General features: G+C 37.3%; 1 protein-coding gene across 4 annotated transcripts in view; it reads left to right on the top strand.

The window, feature by feature from the left end:
* The window catches only part of jus (julius seizure), a 102,514-nt gene that overhangs the window by 68,092 nt on the left and 10,329 nt on the right, over positions 1-24,093 (top strand). For 2 of the 4 annotated variants that reach the window (XM_045749208.2, XM_045749209.2), the window contains exons 4-6: positions 10,888-11,034; positions 13,221-13,329; positions 21,441-21,646. In XM_045749208.2, coding sequence (XP_045605164.1) covers positions 10,888-11,034; positions 13,221-13,329; positions 21,441-21,646 — 462 coding nt within the window. The remainder of the gene's footprint in view (positions 1-10,887; positions 11,035-13,220; positions 13,330-21,440; positions 21,647-24,093) is intronic. The other 2 variants (XM_045749210.2, XM_045749211.2) reach the window with 1 other exon arrangement.

A 24,093-nucleotide genomic window follows, 5' to 3' on the forward strand; every position in this document is an offset into this window, starting at 1 on the left:
GAATTGTATTTGCTATCTGATCATTCTTACCTTTCAGTTGTTACACGCGATTGTAACAAACTTACAAGCACAGCGACAAATTCGTAAATGTTGTCTATGTCCTTGTATTTCATTAAGACACCTTTAAGATCTTATTTTTAATTTCAGCTTTAAAATAAATACCGTTTATATAAAAATTTTTTATGTAATTTAACATCTCAAAGTCCTTTTCAAATAATAAAGATGATAAAATATTCGAACTGGTACCTGTAGCTTGGCTATTTAACAGGGAAGATAATTGTTGATTAATCTAAGTAAAAAAATTCCGGTTATTGTTAATAACATGGGAACACAGGTGGGGAGTTTGAGCAGCTTGTATTACTGCTGCCAAATTTAATCGTCTTGGGGACACCGAAGGGGAATTTATACGACTTGGTAGTATTTAATGGTTTACTTGACTTTAAAATGAAAGTGTTGCGTTGGGCCAACTAAACAATTGAGTTACCTGGAGAAGGTGGCGTTAGCGGAGTTGAAGTTGGCACTGGCGGAGGGTGAATGGTGATACTGGCGGGGGTGAAAGTGACACTGGTGGAGTTGAAGGTGGCACTTGCGGGGGTGAGGGTGGCACTGTCGAGGTAAGGAGTAATTGTTCGTTATCCGGCATGGGAGGTGCATGGTGTTTAACACGTCACATTATTCATTTAGGTGGCGTAGACAGAAGTGGCTTGCTTTCACAATAATGGAGCGAGTTTCAGCGAGTAAGGGCTAAGGTACCAGCTAGTGCTACTTGAGTTCACCTGTGTGTTTCCACGATCAGGCACTGGCGGGCCATAAAGCTGGCACTCGTATTGATCTCTGGCCCGTCCAGCGGTGCTGCCTGGTCACATGTAGCCCAGACCGCATCAGACCTCGGCCGCATCACGTGCAGCCACGCCTAAATGGCAGAAAAATAGACAGCATCGGTTAAGAGCCAAACGAGACCCAATTTTTTAACAAATAATGCGGCCACTAGGTGGCAGCACACATCAGTGGGGTAATCCTTGTGGAACTTTAATTAATTTTTGTTTCAGTGCGTTTCACTTCGTCTACCAAGCATTAATTTGATCAACTTGGCGGCGTAACCGCTATTTTTACCTGCAGTTACCATCTCAATTTTGGATTTCTAGTACGAATAAAGCGACAACTCAACTTATGTGAAATACTTGGCTGACATCATTACGTTATCCCATGTACTCTCAAAACATGGGAGGTATTCAGTTGTATTATTGTATTCTTTTAACTTTCCGTCTTTCAATCAAATATTAGTAAATTGTGTCGGGTTTTCCGACAACAGTTGTAAATAACGCACAAATGCGCCTTGGTGAGTGCTTGCATTAATTAATAACACTGGCAGTCAATTACGTGATGTTGTGGTCCAGTAATACAACACTCGCCTCGAATAACTCAAGCAGACTTTTGTACCCTTGTCACTTCTGTTTAGATCTGAAGAACGTACTCACGCACACAAGTACACAAATGTATTCACTCTCAAAGCTATTGGCGGAGTCATCCTCCGCTGTCTCTAAATCTGATTTATTCCAGTTGCTCTCCACTCCTGAATAAGGTACTTATCAGGACAAACTACTAAACCAGTATGGATATTGAGCACTTGGAAAGGATCTGAAGACAAGACGGAAGCTGGGACGTATGGAAGGCTGTTGATTCGTAAAGAAAAAAAAAACTATCTTGCTTATATTCTTTTTGCTCACTAGAAAAATTTGTATGTTTTTTTTTTTTTTTGTATTTGTTATATATTTTGCTATCTTGATTGATCCGTATTTCCTGTTACCCAGTTGAGCCCTAACAAGGCCTCCACTTTGTCAACAGTTTAAGACGTAGTTTGTCGTCGCTTATGCGGGAAGCACAGCTCTTAAATCTAGCTGAATTATGGGATTTTCAGATGCTCGAGTCATTACTGACGTCTCAAATCCCAGTTGAGGCTCTTGATGTCATGACACTGAACAGTTAGTTACAGTTCTTCCCCTTTTACTCATCTTCAACATTATACTCTCCTCTTACTCAACTCTTCAACTTTCATGGCTAGGTGGACCCTCCTCATTCCTCTTGACACACTCACTTAGAACCTCACTCCTTGATATACTCACCTGACTCTTCACTTATTTTACTAGCATGGTCTTCAAGCCGAATGTTATCCCCCGCTTCTATAGAAAGAAGAGCAATTCAAAGTTAGGTTAGATTTGAATATCTTGAGGTTATCTTGAGATCATTTCGGGGCTTTAGTGTCCCCGCAGGCCCGGTCCTCGACCAGGCCTCCACCCCCAGGAAGCAGCCCGTTACAGCTGACTAGCACCCAGGTACCTATTTTACTGCTAGGTAACAGGGGCATAGGGTGAAAGAAACTCTACCCATTGTTTCTCGCCGGCGCCCGGGATCGAACCCGGGACCACAGGATCACAATTCCAGTGTGCTGTCCGCTCGGCCGACCGGCTCCCCTTGAAAGGAACATTCGTCCTATGAGGGTTCTAGTGGAGTTCGTGAGCATCGATTAAGTGAACCTTGCTATCCATTCTCTTTAGGTCGGCGATTTTCTTATCAGGGATCTTGTCAATTGTGTTCATCCCAAGGGGGAGATCAAGAAAGATGCTTCCTCCAGGATCGACTATATGAATGTCTGGCAAAAGTGCTTTTACTCGATCAGTATTGCTTGGGACTGAACAAGACTATTTCACATTTTCGAGATTAGGGTGAGACCCTAGATTAACGCTTTGGGATTGAATTTTTATATTGTCTTCCAGGAGAAAATATTAGGCACTAGCTAGGATATCTGGCTTGAGAAATCCGATAATGAGTAAGCAACAGTAACATTTTGAAGGCATAGCAAAAACGTAAAGTAGAGGGGGGGGGCGTAAGTAGAGCATCCAGCAAGACAGCTTCTCATGCTTAAATGTGATGTTCAAAGTGAACTATGGAGTCGTCGCTGTAGTCTGATTAGATGAATGAGTGATGCGAAGACACGACAAACAGTTCGGGGATCGGCATCTCTTGTGGCTTGGCTAAATACATTTTACAAATTGAGCTTTTCTTGAGCTTTCTAGTCTCTGAGTTCAGTATTAAATGCTAGTACAGTATTCATGTAGCCGTCGCTCTAAAGCCTAGATGATCCCAAACAAGAAACCGATTATCTATTTATTTATTTATTTTTAATGTTATAACTATATACGGCGCTTTCCAGTGCTGACTTCTCATTCAATGTAAGATATATATATATATATATATATATATATATATATATATATATATATATATATATATATATATATATATATATATATATATAATATATATATATATATATATATATATATAAGTTTGTTGCAGTTGGAGGAGTTTGTTTATGGTTGGAGGGATATGTTTGGGTTTATACTGTTAGTAGTTAGTGGTATGGAAATTTATATGGAGAAAGGAGGCAATAAAAGTATGTGTTGGTGGGGTGGAGGGGGAGGGGAAATAGCAAAATGAACAGGGAAGGAGAAGGATCTCAAAATAACAATACACTTAGCGTATATTACACGAACAGTCGGAGTCTAAGAAACAAAATTAGCAATTTAATTGCTCTTGTCTGCAAAGAAACAATAGATATTATTGTACTTACCGAAACATGGATTCCATTTCGTGTCATTATTATTTGATCTATTCAATTTGTGTGGTATACTACGTTCCAGTGCTTTGTTTAGAATATTTTTAAATAAGTTATATATTGAATTCACATCGAAATCCCTTTTTACATCACCCATCGCTAGATTCAAGTCTCGCTCCAATACCGGCCTACTCCCCCATGCCCAGGACTTTCCAATGTATTTCACCCAAAACATTTTTTAGGCCATTAAAATAAGTTTTCGAATATTTTGCAATATAACAGAATTTTCTCATTCAAATCTATTCCATTCTATGCTAAATGTGATTTCTTTGTGACCACTGTTCCCTAGCTCACTCCCTATTTCGATGTCATTAATTTGTATTTCCCTGTTAGTTAATACTGTCTAAAATATTATTTGCCCATGTTGGTTCCTTAATGTGCTGTTTAAGGTAGAAATCGTTAATTAATTCTAGAAAATCTTCTGCCTCATTATTCCCTGGTCTGTTACGCCAGTTTATTCCACTAAAACTAAAGTTACCCATGGCATAAATACTGTTTGACTTAGATGCTCTAGATATTTCATCCCATAGATGCTTTGCTTCCATTCTGTCTAAGTTTGGTGGCCTGTATATAACACCTATTATACTTTTTAGCTTTTCCATTGATTCTAGCCAAATAGTTTCTGTGTGTGTGTGGCTCTGTTTTGATTCCCTCTTTGAGACTACATTTCAAGTTTTCCCTAGCATATATGGCTACTCTCTCTCTACGTCTAATATATCTATTTGTGTGAAATAGTTTAAATCCGTTTATTTGATATTCATCTAATAGTTCTTTTCTACATTCATCCATGTTTCGGTAAGTGCATTAATATCTATTGTTTCTGTGCAGACAAGTGTTTAAATCGTCTGTTTTGTTTCTTAGACTCCTACTGTTCGTGTAATATACCTTAGGAGTATTGCTATTTTGAGGCTCATTCTCTTTCCATGTTCATTTTGCCAATTTATTTCCCCTCCAATACACATACTTGTATTGCCTTATTTCTCTATATAAAATTCCTTACCACAATCTACTAACTGTTTAAACCCAAACAAATCCCTCCAACCACAGATTCCAATGAGATGGCAACAGCAACAACCGCCAGCATTGTGGAGAAATGCCCAACAGACCACTGGAACATTGTCTAACACAGTGCACAGTTACAAACCAAATAAGATTTCAACTTATATTCAACAGAGCAGAAGTTGGTAAAATCATTGGGCAAAATCTTATAACCATACGAGTCATAAATACTCATACTCCGCTTAAGTAAAACAGAAACAAGTAACACTTAGTGGGCAAACCAGAGGCTTAAGTCTCGTGCTGGAATATCCCTGCAAAACAGAAAACAAGCAACAACTGCAGCTCAAGATAAATGCACCCTATCTCGAGTATATATGTCATTCCGTCCATATAAGTGTTCCCAGCTATCTATGAATGATATTGCATTTGATTTACAATATTTGTTCAGTCGGCTGTTGACACCAAGTGCCCTTGACAACCATTCATTTCCAACTCCCTTTTTTGGAGGAATGCCACATAGGGTCGGGATTCCTCCTTTGCTCCTAACTAATTCTATGACTGTTTTGAATCTCACTGTTGAACGAACAATTTCCAGGTGCGAGTTAGCCTAGGAATGAATGATAGAGCGACAAACGATTACGATTATACAGCACTTGGAATGGATCAGGATAAGGATTTGGGACTGGACAAGGGGATGAAATGGTGCCCAACTATTTGAACGGTCGGGGAGTGAACGCCAACCCCCCTTCTCTCTCTCTCTCTCCTACACACACATATAGACACCCAGTTGGTGGGTGCAGCCATACAAACTGTAACAACACAATCCCACTGACACTTGCTACCACACTTGCTAATAAAAAAGAACATTATCCTCGGACCCACACGCTCAGCGAGGAACTAGCATGAAAGGTACAGCCCTCCAAGCTTTATTGACTTAATCAATAAAGCTTGGAGGGCCGTATTTTACATGCTAGTTTTGCAGCACCCAGGCACTCTGCAGCAGATCAGTCTGCAATGGGGCCATCCCAGATGGATTGCTTGTAGGCTTTAGATATCGGTGGTTGAAGTGCTGGACCTGCACGAGAGGCCCACTCGGTAGCATAGTGTACAAAGTTCAATCGTGTATTCCTGCCAGTTGACCTAAGTAGCCAGGTAGAAATTCCCTTACTAGGTTGTCAGATGTTGAGGAGGAGAACAGGAAAGCAGGTACAGCGATATGCGTTCTTGTCCGAACTCCGAGGTCCCCTAGTCTTCCGGGAAGAGAGGCTTGTTTCCACTGAAGGTCATCGAGAGAAAGGTTAAGGGCGACGGTCCTCGCTTGTCAGTTTGTTGTAAAAGAAGCAGGCTGAAGTGAAGCTAAATGGAAATTTGCAGTAAACACACTCTCATTTCCTGTGTGTTGGAGAGTCATTAGGTCTGTTGGATTATGTTTGTTCTTCGCTAGATTTCTAGATAGTAATAATTTCATATAATTATTATTTTTCAAGATTTTTTAAAATCCTTATTTACGTATACAGTATTTATATTTGTTAAAATTATTATTATTATTATTTATATTCACCCAGATATCGCGCCCACCTTATTGTTCTAGGTGATTTTCTCATTATTTATATTATTATCATTATTAGCGTTAACTTTATAATTATTATTAATATAAATGTAGCTAGTAAATGAATATTATCGTACATCATCTGAAAGAAAAAAAAACTTTCTGGAGATCGTTTTGTCTATGAAGTAATTGGCGACACAATGGGCTCTTTCCAAATCCAATAGCTGCCAAACAATGAAATTTCCGTCGTGTCACAGCCGTCACTTTCCCTTCCTTGATACATGAACGACCAGCTCCACATTTCCTCATTGACCTCCATGGGGATAATTAAGGTAGCAATTGATACAGAAGTTTGTCAAGTTTTAAAACTTTCTCAGGTCATAATGTTTCTGCCAAGAACTTGGCGTGACAGCCTCGAGGGATAATCTTGATGGATTTACCTCCTGGTGCGCACATCACGGGTTGCTGGGGATGAGCGTTGGTGAGGTTTGGGTGTGTTGGGTGGAATCCATTTCTTACAAGCTTTCTAAAGAGTTTATCAAAATCCTGTCCCCATTTGTTAGGAACTATTTCCTCTTCTCATTCGACCAATTTTATTGAACTGGTTAACAAATTATATATTGTTCCAATCAATCCTCATGATAAGTTAATCAGTTTTGTTGTTTGTTCTTTGTTTACAAAGGTGCCGGTTGATGATATTTTTGATTACCTTGCTCATGAATTAATGAATCATGTATTACTTTTGTCTGCTGATATTACTGTTAATCTCGTTAAACTGTGTGTGAAAGAATGTAAATTTTCCTTTAATAATGAGTATTATTTACAGACTTTTGAAATGGCAATGGGGAATACTTTATCGCCATGCTTTCAAACTTGTACATGGAATACACACAGAAGTCACAGTAGCGTGATATATCACATGAACAAATCCACAAGGGCAGTGATGAGGGTTCGAACTTACGTCCAAGATGATCCCAGACGCGCCTTAATCGACTGAGGGAATTGGGTTTTGTAAAATTGCATGTGGGGAATTGGGTAAAACCCCGATTTGTGTCTCGGAGAGACTGCGTAATCCGAGCGTCTCGGTGAGACTGCGTGATCCGAGCGAGAGCAGTAGTAATGTACCTAGCAGCCAGAGCGTCGTACTCGGCCTACTATGCAAGGCCCTATATGCCTAGTAAGCCAAAGTTTTCTTAAATTTATATATTTTTCGATTTTTTTTTCTTATGAAAGTATGGAGCTATCCATTTCATTATGTATAAGTTAATTTGTTTAAATTTGAGTTAAAACTAACGTAGATATATGACCGAACCTAACCAACCTTACCTAACCTAACGTAACCTCTCTAAACCAAACCTAAACTAACACAACTAAGGCAATAACTTATGTTCCCATTATAATATAATAATAATAATTAAAATAAACTAATTGGAAATAATTTATTGAACATAATGAAAATCACTCGGTCTATTAGGCAAATCGGGCCTTGCATAGTAGGCCGATAAGTGCGTTCTGGCTACTAGGTATATAAATAAATATATATATATATATATATATATATATATATATATATATATATATATATATATATACATATATATATATATATATATTTATATATATATATATAAATATATATATATATATATATATATATATATATATATATATATATATATATATATATATATATATATATATATATATATATATATTTATGTCGTACCTAGTAGCCAAAACGCACTTCTCGGCCAACTATGCAAGGCCCGATTTGCCTAATAAGCCAAGTTTTCATGAATTAATTGTTTTTCGACTACCTAACCTACCTAACCTAACCTAACCTAACTTTTTCGGCTACCTAACCATACCTAACCTATAAAGATAGGTTAGGTTAGGTTAGGTAGGGTTGGTTAGGTTCGGTCATATATCTACGTTAATTTTAACTCCAATAAAAAAAAATTGACCTTATACATAATGAAATGGGTAGGTTTATCATTTCATAAGAAAAAAATTAGAAAAAATATATTAATTCAGGAAAACTTGGCTTATTAGGCAAATCGGGCCTTGAATAGTAGGCCAAAAAGTGAGTTCTGGCTACTAGGTACGACATTTATATATATATATATATAAATATATATATATATATATATATATATATATATATATATATATATATATATATATATATATATATATATATATATATATATATATATATATATATATATGTCGTACCTAGTAGCCAGAACGCACTTCTCAGCCTACTATGCAAGGCCCGATTTGCCTAATAAGCCAAGTTTTCATGAATTAATTGTTTTTCGACTACCTAACCTATCTAACCTAACCTAACCTAACTTTTTCGGCTACCTAACCAAACCTAACCTATAAAGATAGGTTAGGTTAGGTTAGGTAGGGTTGGTTAGGTTCGGTCATATATCTACGTTAATTTTAACTCCAATAAAAAAAAATTGACCTCATACATAATGAAATGGGTTGATTTATCATTTCATAAGAAAAAAATTAGAGAAAATATATTAATTCAGGAAAACTTGGCTTATTAGGCAAATCGGGCCTTGAATAGTAGGCCAAAAAGTGAGTTCTGGCTACTAGGTACGACATATATATATATATATATATATATATATATATATATATATATATATATATATATATATATATATATATATATATGTGTGTGTGTGTGTGTGTATGTGTGTGTGTGTGTGTGTACTCACCTATATGTGCTTGCAGGATCGAGCATTGACTCTTGGATCCCGCCAGTGTGTGTGTGTACTTGTGTGCACTTGTGTGTGTACGTTGTATGTGTACGATTAGCATTTTCTAATGAAAACGGTTTACATTAGAAAGTTATGATTCAAGAAATATCAGAAATAATTAGTTATTCATCAACATTCCAATTAAGATGAAAGATCTATAATACATTGAAATTTTGCAGCTGCTTTATTAACAGTTAAATTACTACGTTAGTATGTGTGTAGTTCTCGTGGTAGAACAATGTCCTACCTTACTGCCTGCGACGGCACTTGATTATTGATGGCACAGGTGGTTGGTCACTGTTCCCTCATTCCTTCTAGATATTCCACCACCTTTTCGTATCTGAATACCCACTATCTCTTTCAAGTGCTAAATAGTTGTACTCTCTGAGCGCTTTTTCCTGAAACTTACTTTGCCTTAATTTCACAAAAGCCTTTCCAATCACCATTCTTCCACCTACAGAACCGTTAGTGTTATACCGACTGTTCTGTAGAAGAAGGTGGAAGATGTACCGGATGTGCATGTAATATCTTTATATAATGTTCTTGCGTACATACAGCAATGAAACGCATCACTGATTGGGCACGTACAACTCAAACCGTGGATGCGTGGATGTTGGTCAGAATTGCATTTCACCTTTGTAAACGCACTTTAATGACACTATGTAAAAAGACACTTCGAACACTGTTTATGTATGATCGACTGACATAAATCAGTGTATTTATGTTTCAAGGTTAGATTAGCATTTTAAAAGCATTACAATCACCTTCTGTGGTTGATTGCTCAATAAATCACTGAACTATATGTTTAGCAGATCCTTAACCCTGTCCATGGAGGACAGAAGAAAATGTTTATATGCTAATTAGCATCGTAAACGTGTGGCCACGTCTGTTGTAGAAAATATTACTATTAAAAAATATTTATTCTGAACAAAAGTATTGCAATCCTATCCTCCATCACTGACACCTGGCAACCCATCTTAACCTGCAAAATGTTATCTCTCTCTCCAATTGTGTTGTGCAACCTCATCATTAACAAACACTATTGTAAACATTATACCAGTCTACTTCAAAATACATTTTATTCCCCAGTCAATCAGGTCGTCTGCATACGTTTCCTTCAGTATGCCTTGCTCATTTATCTTCTCAGTGATCTTGTTTATAACTAAAATGTACACAAGGCTTCTCTATGCACAGCTCTGCCTCTGACTCCATATACTACTTCCTGAACCCGCTTTACTGCTGACGAATCTTCATACATTGCTTTTCATATTTAATGCAATATAATTGGAATGATCGATACAGACACCCAACAGTTGTTGGGCACCTTTCTTTCACTCCTTCCTCATATCCAAGTTCCTTGTCCTCATATTCCTGCTCGTTGCTCAAATGCCAAACCCTCCTTTCCTTCACATCTCTTCAAAGTACTACATAATTATAATGACTTCGTACTGTTTCCTGATAACTACCTCCTCCATCTTCACACCCCTTCCCTTTTCCCCGTCTCTCTACCACACTCCACTACGGCCTTCGAAATTGAATATCTCTTGCCTCGGTGTAATACTCCACATCCAAAATTCACAAATTCAAATTCTGCTTTTTTCATCTGTACACCTGTACACTGCTTTTCCTAAACACCGTCCCCCGATAAGACGCTTCTTCCTCTCTCCAGAACATTTAATTCACAGAAGTCTCCTTCCTCACAGTGTGAACAATTTTCTTTAGGGATTTCTGGCAAAGAATGATTCCATCTTAAATTTCAATACTCTGTTATTTTTCCATATTAGGTCAGCATCACTGCTTTAATAGCCAATCTCTATACAGGATAACGAATTGTGCACATTTTAACTGTTCCTAAAAACACTAACCCCCTTTTTATTCCCCAACAGAGGCTAAGCTGAATACAACATGTCAGTTCAGCAGCCAATGCGAGGAGTCGGACGAGTACAGCCTATGTGGCCCTGCCTCCATCTGCGTGTGTCAGGAGGGCTATCGCATGGAAGAGTATCCCAACATTGGTTACAACTGTGTCTCAAGTACGTCCTTTTATGTGTGTGTGTATATGTGTGTGTGTGTGTGTGTGTGTGTGTGTGTGTGTGTGTGTGTGTGTGTGTGTGTGTGTGTGTGTGTATGTGTGTGTGTGTGTGTGTGTGTGTGTGTGTGTTAACTAAGTTGTACTCACTTAACTGAGCTTCAGCTCTTAGGTCCTGCCTCTCAACTGTATATCTACTTGTGTACAGATTCCTTAGATTATTGAGCTTTATCATATCTACAATTGAAACTGTGATGACTAGACCACACACCAGAAGATGGGCAATTGTCCAGGACGGACCGAAAGGGGGTTTTGGTCCCCCTCTACCACTTATGGGTATGAATTGCCCACAACTCTTTGTCCATCCCTGTCAATTCATCTGAACATTTTGAAAGTTGTGATCATGTTTGACCTTACTTTTCTGACTTCCAGGGACGTGAGGTTTAGCTCCCGTAGCCTTTCCTTGTAGCTCATATCTCTCAGTTTAAAGTCTCATACCAGACTATGCCACTAGTCTGGTGGCATACCTCTGAATCTTATCTAGCTTTGTCTTGATTTAACTAAGTATGTTCTCCAGACTGGAGCGGCATATTCCAGGATTGGTCTGACGTAAGTGACATACAAGGTTCTGAACGATTCCTTACACAAGTTTCTACAGGCAGTTTTTATGTTGGCCAATATAGCATATGCTGTTGATGATATACTTTTGATTTGGGCTTCTGCGGACAGATTCGGCGTTATATCAACCAACAGATCTTTCGCTCTATTTGACTCCTGCAGCATTTCACCTCCCAGATGGTACCTTGTGTTTAGCCTCCTGGTCCTTTCACCTAATTTCATTACTTTACACTTTCCTGAGTTAAACTTAAGAAGACATTTTCTAGACCATTCTTCCAGTTTGTCCAGGTCGTCCAGTAGTCTCGGTCTATCTTCATCTATCTTGATTCTTCTCCTAATTTTTGCATCATCACTAAACATTGACAGGAATGAGACTATACCTTCTGGAAGATTGTTTGCTTATATCAGAAACCGGATGGATCCATGTAAAGAGCCCTGTGGGACTCCACTGGTGACATCTCGCCATCTGTGTGTGAGTTTGGATGGATGTGTATCTTTTTGAATGGATGGGTGTGTTTTTGGATGGATGTGTGTTTGTGTATTTACCTTGATGTGCTTGTAGAGTCGAGCAAGGCTCCAAGCCCTGCCTTCCCAACGTTCTTTGATTAATGCAGTGATTCATTTCTCACGTTTTTATCATATTTACATATACAACTTTGAATCAAATTAGCTTCAACGACTTCTATGTGTAACCTATTGTACTTATTGACAGCTATAACACTGAAACGTTTTTTTTTCTGGCGTCTTTGTGACTCCTTTGCGTCTCGAGTTTTCTTCTAGGACCCCCCTCTTCTGGTGTTCTTAGGTTGGAACAATGCTGTTTTGTCTATCTTGTCAACTTCCATTAGAATCCAACATGTTGCTATCATATCCCCATCTCTCCCTTCTTCCAATGTGTAGAGGTCAGGTTCTTTCAGTCTTTCCTCCTAGCTTAATTCCTTTAGCTCAGGACCCAGTCTGGTAGCATATCTTTGGACATTTTCTAGTTTCTCGTTGTCCTTCTTCAGGTAAGGGCTCCATGCTAGGTGTGCATATTCAAGTGTTGGTCTCGCCTTCGCTGTATAAAGGGCTCGGAAAGCCGCTTTGTTCAAAGTGTTTGTTGTCGTGTGTCATCAACCTCGGGGTTATGTCCACCTCCAGGTCATTCTCCTTTTCTGATTGAAAAATCTGTCTTCCTTTCATCTTATACATCTATACTGGTCTTCGTTCTCCTGTTCCAGTCCTCAACTCTTTGCTTTTGTCTGGGATAAATTACTGCAGCCATTTTTCACACCACTTCTAGATCATGTCCAAATAAGTTTGCAATGCCTCACAATCTGTCCTGAATCTTCCCATTAGTTTTGCATCATCAGCAAACATTGATATGAAGAAGTCAATTTCTTCTATCAGGTAGTTGACATATATTAGAAACAGCATGGACCCTACAATCGTGTGGGGTTTGTGGGGAATGAATAGATTTGTTTTATTTACCTCCAAATTTATCTCCTTCAAGTCACTACTTGATACTAACCAGCTGTTGCGAAATGTTATAGATTCACTGATGACGACCTAATGTTGTTGACGTTCTCCCAGAGTCAGGGAGCTCGGGACCTGGGGCCTTGGACCCGGCGATGATTGGCGTACTGGCTGGCTTGGCGCTCATGTTCATTATCATCTGCGTAGTCCTGCGACTCTTCTCCAAGTGAGTTTGCCCTCATATGCCTCAGCCACAGTCAATGGGATAACTTCGTTTTCAGGTTACAAATTGGGTGCTAGGAAGCAGCCAGACTTTGTTAAAAAAGTTTACATATTTTATTTTTATATTTTACGAACAATTGCACTACTTTCTAAAATGATGAGATATGACCGAAGATAACACTTTATGCGAGATGTCACCTATACATAATTTTTGTGAAAAACATCAATTATATTATTTTTCACAAATATATATGTAGCCAGAATTTACAAGGTCCCTTAGGCAAGACTCGTTTTTCCTAATAGTCAAAGCTCATTTGTTTTTCTCATATATGTGCAAAATCTAGTCCGCACTTAATGAAAATAAAACACTATATTTATTACATTACCTATCTTTTGGCCTTGATTAAATTTACGTTCGTTAGGATGACTGGCCTAATGTACGATGTGTATATATTATTATGAAGAATTCCTTGCTAGAGCTCATCAGAATTATTCTGAAGTATGCTTGTTTTGCATACATTATTTATGTTATCCTGCTAATACGTTCCTCTTGCAAGGAGGAACTCAAACCTGCCACATCTCCTCTGTGTGTAAGTGTCGGAATTATTGATTTTAGTACACGTCACTTGCGCTAGTTACTTTGGTCGCTGAAGGCTCAAATTGACTTTTATTTTCTTAAGAATAATTTAGTTTTTAACCATTCATTTGCAAAATGATCAAGTTATTGACCAACTAATTTTGGTTACCAACCTGTTGGTAGGTGTATTTTGTGGAATAAATAGCAACACATTTTCGGTTTTGTTTTTTAATATCGAGTCGAGTGTAATAAGTTTGCTTTTCACTGAATGTGTGGCTGTGTCTTGGAATTTAGATGACACGTTAGATAGAAAGTAGACTTAAATCAAGATTAATTATGAGTGCACCATAATAGACAAAATTTAATTGTTGTAAAGTGTTAAAAACCCTTCACCATTTAGATGATATATAACCCTCCTTAGATATGCAATTTTATAACTTGTTTAGTTGCATCATCTTTCACATAACTTGTACAGGACATATTTTCTAGATCTCAACTGCAAATAACGTTTTTGACTATTCCAGCGGAACTCCGACTAAAATAATCCCAGTAACCATATGTATATAGTAATTAATTGCACAATGATACAATTTATTTTCTGCCTGTAGAGATTAGTTTTGAGCTAGCAACATATCTTTGGGTTGGTTGGCGTTGGTCAAAGGCTATAAAACTGGTTTTACTCACTAAATATTATAATTCTTCATGAAGGTCTTGGGATCTCGCTTCCAATATATCATAATCATTCTTCTATCTGGGAGAATGTGTAATATTTGGCTATTTTACTTAAAAATGAGTATATTATGTAATAATAAAATGTATAGAAGTTATTTTCTAATTGCCTTCTTGATTTTTTTAAATAACTTATGTGTAAGTTTGTTTTTATATGTCTAATGAATATTTTTTTTATTTTACTAGAATTTCTTCAGGGAATATGAAGATCGTGAATCATCTGAGATCTCTTGCAGCACATTCAGATCTCATTCTTCTGCCTATTTCCCGTGTTCTGATTGGCTAATGGAATTTTGTCTCTGATATTTTCTCTGCATTAATTATAGCCCCATCCGTGCAGTGCATTTTTGTTCTTAAGTGATTGAACTTTAAAACGAAAAGCTAAAATTTATTATCTAAAAGACAATCATTTTGATGCAATCAGATGCAATCACATACAGTGGATGGAGATCGAAGTGGATATGTGATCTCTAGTCACAGCAGTTTCCTTGATTACACAATTTTTGTATAAACATTTGTAATGTGATCAGCAATTTCCCTTAAAAATGTAGTGCTTGCTTGGTATTTGCTTACTGTCTTTTTATATAAAGCCAGTTTTTTTTTATTTTCTCTAAATATATTTGATTCGTTCTAAAAGTGACATAATATAGGTCCTTGTAAATGCTGATAATTTCATTAGCAGATAACCGTTTTAGATAAAGATACATTAAAATTTAAAGAATGGTGTATATATTTGGAATCTGTGCCTCCTTGTGCCCATTAAAGGCGACTTTATATATTATATGTCAGAATTCAATGCAGTATTTACAAGGCTTCGCTCCATTTCATAAAGCACGTTTTGAGCGATACGTTCCTCAAAGGCTCAATCGGATGTTGTCTCGACGTATGTTTAGAGGCAGGTTTTGTTTCTCCTTTATTCAATATCATGTTAAATAGATTCCAAATGTAAACTGTGAAGGTATTTGTCGTACCTCGAAACTCATAGTACCACCTCCTGGTTTATTTTTATATATAAACTTTGTTCGTAACTTAATAGATCAGTATTAAGTGCCACTTAAATTTTAGAAAATATGTGTTTCAAATGATAATGGCAACTGTCTAATACATGACAATTGTGTTAAATAATTTTATCCTTTTAAAATTTTGTTGAGCACTGATTTATCTTCCAGGACTTCTCCTGCGTGACAATCTCACTAACTGCATCACATTTTGCTAATATCTTAAAGCTGAAAGACAGCACAATCACCATTTTTTGTACCTGGTGCATCAATGTGGCCACTGTATGTTAATCTCGATACTTTAATCTATAAATGTTCGTTGTGTTCGCTGTCCTTTAATTCTAAACTTATATATTTTCAGTGTTTTAAGTGTGTTGCATAGTGGTGCTGCAATTATATTTGTATTTCATATGACTTTTGCTTCAATTGCACTTTTTCAATTACTATTTGCGGAACAACATGCTTTTTTATTGACCACAGTTGTCATTTTCTGTTTTTCAAAGTTGTGGATTTCCTTTATTCTTCCGATGTATTTACACTGTTCAGTTATATTTATTGTATACATAATGTCCATTGGTATTCAGTGTGTACATACTGTCCAGTGGTATTTAATGTGTACACACTGTCCAGTTGTATTTAGTGTGTACATATTGTCCAGTGGTATTCAGTGTGTACTGTCCAGTGGTATTCATTGTATACATCCTGCCCTGTGGTATTCAGAGTGCACATACTGCCTTGTTGTATTCATTATATACATACTTCCTTGTGGTGTATAGTGTGTACACACTGCCGTGTGGTGTTCAAGTTACTTTTTTTTAACTCTTTTCGCTACATCTTTATGTTTCTTGTGCAGTATCAAATATTTTGTATTAGAAAACTTAATTCTTCCTATCCAATCCTATGTGTGTAATTTGTTATGTTAATTCTTTCATAACCATGTTTTTGCCTGTTTGCTATCGTCTTCGTAACGTGCCATCTTACTTGTTCACTTTTCCTCCACTTCCCTCTTCTTCTCCCTCACGCACTCCACCTCCTTCCAGAGCTCGCTTCCGGGAGAAACGTTCCATCTTCAATTCCCGAAGGATAAAAGTATCCAATGCCAATGCCGAAAGTAAGTTTAGGAAACTATATGAGAGAGAGAAAGAGTTGTCTCGAGTGTTTGTATAGATCACTAAGGCAGATCAGTCATGCATTTGGGGAAGTAGGTTATAGTGCAATTTTGGTGAAGGAAGTTGACTCTTTAAATACTGTTACGATTCAATGTTTTTTTAAATCCGTTCTTCATAGATAATCCCGCAGCTATATATATTTTTTAATTGAAGCTTGCTGACTTAAAGCTTCTCTCATCTTTCACATTTTTTTTCAGTTCTTAGAAATATAGGTAGAACTCAGGCTTGCACTCAGGCTATCGACACATGGCTTTAAAATTAATTTAATGTGTATTAGATTGCCATATAACTTAGTTTAATAGATGCCCTGACTAGAACAACATTGTTCATTGTCAGTCATGCTTACCGTAGTATTTAGAATTGACCACAATCGTACATAAGTAATATCATATTACATTGCTTATTTGTGCGAGAGCAAAATCAAATCTTTCTTTCCCTTTCTCCAGGTATATATGTATGTAATTGTTTTGTTTGACATAGAAGATCAGATCCATTATGAATTTACACATTTGATTTAGGAACGTTTCGACACTTACTATTTGCAATGATTAAGCATAACATAAAACAATGACTTTTATTGTTATATATTTTTCTTAACCATAGTAATAGAAGAAATTTAGCTGCATTTCAGCATTTCCAAGTTTCACACTTATCATATACTTTTTATTTTCCACATCTCTGCACAGTACCTAAATGTACACGAACGCTAAACATTTAAAACAATATTAAACCTTTAAGTGTTTAAATTTTTGTTAAACAGCCTTTATACACAAATATAATTTTCTTAAAATATTTTTTCACCTTTATTTTTGTTATATGGACATGAACTCATATGTTCCTCTATTTCCGTCTTGGCGGTCGAGGTCCGAATGATGGTCCCTAACTCTTAAAAGTTTCAATAAATTACGTTTTATATAGTTTTTTAAAGTTTAACTAAGCTTTTATTAGCTGCTTTTTGCTTGTAAATGTTTCATTATATCTCTGAATTGTTTCACAGCTAAAACACTTTGTATTAAAATATTTTTTATTTATATTCCTGGATATCAAGCGTTATTTCTCTATTGCTTATGCCTCTATTAGTTAAGAAAATATTTATAATTCCACTCAAACGTTGCTTTAGGGATCTGGGCCAGTGTTTAATAACCATTTTTGGATCTACTTATAAACTATTCACCTTTTACCAAACTTTGAGGGCTTTGTTTACATATATTAAACAGTTTATGAGTTCCGAAGCATTTGAATGTTGTTTATAAGAATAATAACATTGGATTTCTAAGTTTCATTTCTAATAAAATGTTTATTAAGTGTAAAAAAAAGCGTTGAAAGTTTGAGAAAAGATGTACAGTTCTCTAAATTAATTCGTAAATGCTTGTAGAATCCTGTTCCAGGAGAGTATATGCCACATCACTAGCTACATGACAGTAGCTACAGACAGTAAGCCTCAAAGTAGCGCTGCTTCATAATAGAAACAAGAAACCATCGTTTTCCCTGACTCACTCGGTGCACCTCAAAGAGGATTACAACAGCACAAAGATCTTTGTGAACGCTTTGAAGTATGATGGGTATGGGAGGAGGGCCATCAGGGACTTAAAAATTGTGGCATTTTTCATAAGAACCTTGAATGTATACACAGCGCTCAATTACTATACGAATTTCCAAATGTCAGCACAAATCCGCTATGCTTCAACTACTTCAGGGTCTTTACAACACCTTGAATGTTTGCACTGCCTCTTAACTGTTTACATGACCTCTTGAATGTTGTAACAATCCCATGCGTGATATCACAAATCTGAGTGTTTACACAGCCACTTGCGTGATTTCCAAACTTGCCATGATTGAATCTGTTTCCCATGCTACCACCCAGTTGTCATGCTAATTCCAAGTTTCCATATATATACATAGTTGCAATACTTATCCTCATTTGAAAAGTTTTTACCAAGTTGTGTTTATACAAAATTTGCAGTTTTAAACCCATTTACCAACAACGTCAAAATGTTAAGTTCTTCTAGGCCCTCATCAGACTATACGGCATAATATGGGGTAGAAATCAGTAAAATACAGACCTCATCAGACTATAAGGCATGGTTAGGCAAGAAAAAAGTAAAATACAAACGTTGGTAGACACGAAACTTTTTCGTTTATAAATTCATATCAAGGTAGAAAAAAAGGATATTCTGGAAATATGTTTAGCAGTAGAATAGGAAGCGAAATAGGAAATGATTTATGTGGCAAAGAAAACAAGAAAAATTAACATAGGTGCTAAGTTTGATATCAGAAGGAATTATATAATTGAGACATATCACAATATTGAAATTCAAATGTGTCAATAGGAAGATGAATGGCAGTAATGAACATAAGTAGGAAAAAAGATAGACAATAAATAGGATTTGTGAAATAGATCAATTAAATGACAATCGACTTGAGAATGGTCCAGGACGGACCGAAACGTCGTCGTCCCTTCACCTTCTAGTGTGTGGTCTGGTCAACATAGATCAATTAAAAATAGGAGCTACAGACAGTAACGATGTAAAATGGTATTTTAGCATGTCGGATACAGAAAAATTGGTTAATTAAGAATTAAATGATGAAAGATACGGAGAAGAAAAAAATAAGAATAACTGAAAAATTGGACCTGTTTGAAATTGGGCAGACAGGAATTTGCAATAATTTTTTTCCAGTGGATACTCTGTAATTTGCATTAGTGATGTATGGCTTTCGCTCATAAGATTTGCTGAAACCTGAAACCTGTATTTATGAGCATGTTTAGGGCTTTCAACTAAGACCCTGCTGATGAAACTTGGACTCCATATTGGAGAACCATCCTTAGAATTTTCGAATTCTTTAATATCAAATTTTATTCATTATTTGCCTTATAAACACATCTGATATATTTTCTAACATATTATATATTTAAAAAAAATTATTTTTATGACAAGTTCAATAAGATAACTTTTATTCAAACCAGTGATTCATTTTTTAGCATTCAATAATTACATGCACAAACGAAGCAAGACCATTATGTATAAATTATCAGGCAGTGAATATTTCCCCTAAGATATCGAATGCAATCGAATATTCGTTAACATTGCAAACAACCCATCATAAATGATGCTATATAGGAACGTTTAACGTTACTAACCTCAGAAGCACCTATTAACAATTACAGCTTCTAAACAGTCAAATTCTTCCAAACGGTAAAGTTAGTTAAACTATTTGTAAATAATCGCTTTCAAAAGAACAGTTCAATCTTTGATAATCGAGAGATTACAGCTAAATCTACTTTCTTGTAATATATTGAGAGACAACAAAAAAAGGGAAACTAATTTTCCGGGATTTCTCTCGGTACATTTGATATATTTATTATATGCATTCAGAAATACACGTCTCTCGCTGCAACTATTAAAATAAAAATTCGTTCGAACACGACTTGCAATAAACTCCATCACATAGTAACATGTCCCCCTGCAAATGCGTGTTGTAGCATCAGGAAAAACAATCAACTTCTATATTTCAATAACAGACTCCATACACATCCGAAACAAGAAAACACGCTCGCCTGCTCCCTGGCCATCACCATACATGGCTGAAGCTGCAGTTTGTACATCGATTGTTCTGCACGAGTACAGGGAACAGGAAACAAGTCCGAATAGTTTTGTTGGCTTTAGGAAAATCAATTCTTGCTGAAGCCGGTTTTTGTTTTGAATGTGAATGTTCATATAAGTGTTTATGAGAGTGGGTATATGTATGTATGGGTATGTATATGTATCATATGTAGTAAATAAATATTACAAGAACATTATTATATAAAACATGTAAACATTTACAAAATAGATACTCACAGCTTCCACATTGCTTTCCTCATCACTTGGATTGTTTATCAACTCTTACATTTAATTTTCATTCAGCTGTTTTTAGATATATATATCCATTATCAATACAAATGTACCCTCCTGTATATATATCTCTAAGATGTGGATATATTTTGACGAAGCACGCAATCTTACTGTGAGAGGAGCAGAAGAAATCAGTTAGCACCAACAACAAGCAGTAGAACCCACTAGCTAAGCATTCATAACTAATAGAACCCAATAGCTAAGCACTCGCGACTAATTAAACCCAATTGTTTAGCACTCACCACCTCACAACTAGGTTCAAAATCTTCTTCCTGGAGCCGACCAGCAGTGAGCTCCATCGAAACATATTGTCACTAGAGAATACCTTCTCGCAGCAAGACGTTGTTAGTGTATGAGCACGCATGCACGGACACCGGCACCAACTTCTTATAGCATCATAGTTCTCACACCTGTGGATATTTCATCAAATTGTCTCTCTGTTGTGCATGATCTCGAAACCATGTTTATCCCTCTTATTTACTGCTAAACAGGTTCATTGTGGACGTTTTGTCCATTTACCCCTCTAAGTGTCCTAATTATCGTTATAATTTTATGTACTAGTCCTCTAGTCCTTTTCAGATTTCAACGGAGACACCCCCGACAGAGCAGTTAGCAGAACTCGAGGAACTGTTGGAAGCTAACAGTATCTTACGTCATCCATGAAACTCACTGTTTGAATTCGTGCCGGACCCCTAACGGTCTGTTTTGTCCTTCCTCTCTGAGAGCTGATGGTCGTGCCTCCCTTGCAGGGCCCGCTTCCGCGAGAACCGATCCATCTTCAACACCCCCAACCCCCGCCTGATGAACGCTTCATTGTTCAAAGACAGTAAGTTGCTGAGCCCCGCCCGCGGGGACCGCCGGGGGTCAAGGGCCAGCGTTCGCGTACCGTCAAGGGCCCCCTCCGTCACCTCCGTCAACGCCGCCTCCCGTTCTCCCAATGGCTCTCTGGCCAAAGGTTAGAGTCGTTGGGGAGTGGCCAGTCCCTCACAACACCCCTCCCATCCTCACAATATTTACCGCCGCCTCCCGGAGTTCCCCGTGGGATGTAGATGATGAGTATGGGGTGATGGCTACCAGATCGCACCACCCCCACTGCTGTCACTCCCACAGGTTACTCCTGCAGGAGGCGCGACTCCATATTTAAGCAGTTGCTTCTGCATATCAGAGCAGTGCGTGATCTATACCTCTGCCGTATGAGTTCTTTGCGTTATGCATTCTTACTATCGGCCTTTTTAGACGAAGTCGCCAGATCATGAACTATAACTACTCAAATTCTATCTCTTGAATGCATTACTATTGGCTTGCATGTCTAATACAATCACAGTAACTCGATTTTCTAAACCCATTCATAGAATGTTTTCATTAGAGAATGACCTTAACAAAAATCATAGTCAACTCTCCAAAATTGTTACACACACTTGTATAATCTGTGATGTCGTCCCCCCCTCCCCCTCCCCTCCCTTGCTCCCGCAACTCTGCCTTCCTCAACACACCACACCCCAACCCCTCCCGAATCACGCTCGCGCGCCGGCGCAGTAGCTGCAGCTGTGTCATACCAGCGCCTGCCCTCCCTGGAGTCCCTCTAGATGATGTCGCCCTCCAACTATAGATGGCGGTAGTAGTGCGGCGGCAGCATAGGGGTTGACACCGCCGCCGACTCCCTACCCAGCCACTAGCTGTCGGACCCCACCCTCAACTTCTCTGTCCTTGATAAACTTCTTCCCCGAGACATTCACCAACACTTGCACAAACAAGTTGCACCGTGTCCTTAGTTATAAACCAACAAGGACTAGCCAACTTCTTTGGGCAGGAATTCGAGGCCCTGAGACTCTTGCTGTCTGGGTGAGTTGCTGGTCTTAATGGCCTTGACAAGGGACCTCAATCACTCTGTATGTCATTGTACATAATATAACATTTAAAAATAATAAATGCCTTTTCCAACTTAAACCAAGCAAATTAAAATATTTCCAGCAGTTAACTGTGGTATTTCAATGTTAAAAAATACACAAATAATTTCTTATCAAATGGCCAAAGTACAGTCATACTCACTAAATTGCGAAATTGTAAAGTTTACAATGACATATGGAGCCTGCCGCGGCACTCGCATTGAGCCGGCTCGTCTCACACCCGCATGCACAACCTCCCGGTAAGTGGATGGTCAGTTTCAGCCAGCATGCTAACCATTACCACGCCACTTTGAAAGTCACCTGTTGCAACACTTTCTGAAATCCTCACCGGCTGGAACACCTCACTAATTAGAATGCAACGCCAGCAGCAAAGCCGCACCTGCACAGGCACAACGTTCCCACCTGTTTACACTCACCTGTAACGCATTAAACCCTCTGACTGCTCAATCACAGCTAAAACAACCCAGAATGTGCAATCCAGAAAAAATTGAGAAATATAATTATATGAGTTTCTTTCTCTTAAATTATTTATTAATAATGATAAACAACAAAAATATTGAAAATATGTTACATTCCCTTCCTTTGAATATACAGAATTTCATATGAGTTAAGTTCTGATTATATCGAACTCTTCATCTGAAATTATGATTTAATTATTTGAGTGCAGTTTTATTAGCTAACAAAATAATAATAGCAAATATGATCTCAACGAATTTTTGTTGTTCCTGTCTCTTTCCTCAGGCATATCGCTGCCAGGAAAGCCGAAATTATTTAATTTTACAACTTTTCCTATTTAATTACAATGGTTTTCATTCTATTTGCAAATATGTCAGTTCTTGCTGGTTTTAGTAATATTGAGCAGAACTGAGTTCTCTAGGTTTTCTACTAGTGATGATAATCTGACGATAATGATGATGATACTACACTGTGATGATCTGGCGTTCATCACAGTGTAATCCTCAGTACAGTAACAAGTCATTTGATATATTGCGCAGTTTAATGGTTTATTTATCACCTGTTTATCACCTGATAGTATACCTTACATGCACGGATGTAACCACACTATTTAATGTTGCCTCTTCTTACACAAAACAACAACATTAATAGAGTTACACTTAGCTGTAGCGGTAATAAATCAATAGGAAAATACAATTCGATGTAAGATATTACACTATGTAGGTGACACTAGGTGAGATGAAATAATATGTAAGCTACTATTATACAAAGTCTGGGGACTGTTATTATAGCAAACAGTTGATACCAAATCCTCTCTGGAACACAATATCAGACAATGGCAAATACAGACACACACATACTACACGTGGAGGCATAATCATTGGCGTAGTATCATACCAAATTATTGAAATGCTATATGCCTGGTTATGTCCAATGCTACTGTGATACCAGTTATTGTGTGATATTATCTATTTGAGTGCTACCTCACTTACCAAACTGTAATACCAACTTACCTGGGCAGAGTATGATTTATACATTA

Source organism: Procambarus clarkii, chromosome 27 (genome assembly GCF_040958095.1).
Source record: "Procambarus clarkii isolate CNS0578487 chromosome 27, FALCON_Pclarkii_2.0, whole genome shotgun sequence".
Taxonomy (NCBI): Eukaryota; Metazoa; Arthropoda; class Malacostraca; order Decapoda; family Cambaridae; genus Procambarus; species Procambarus clarkii.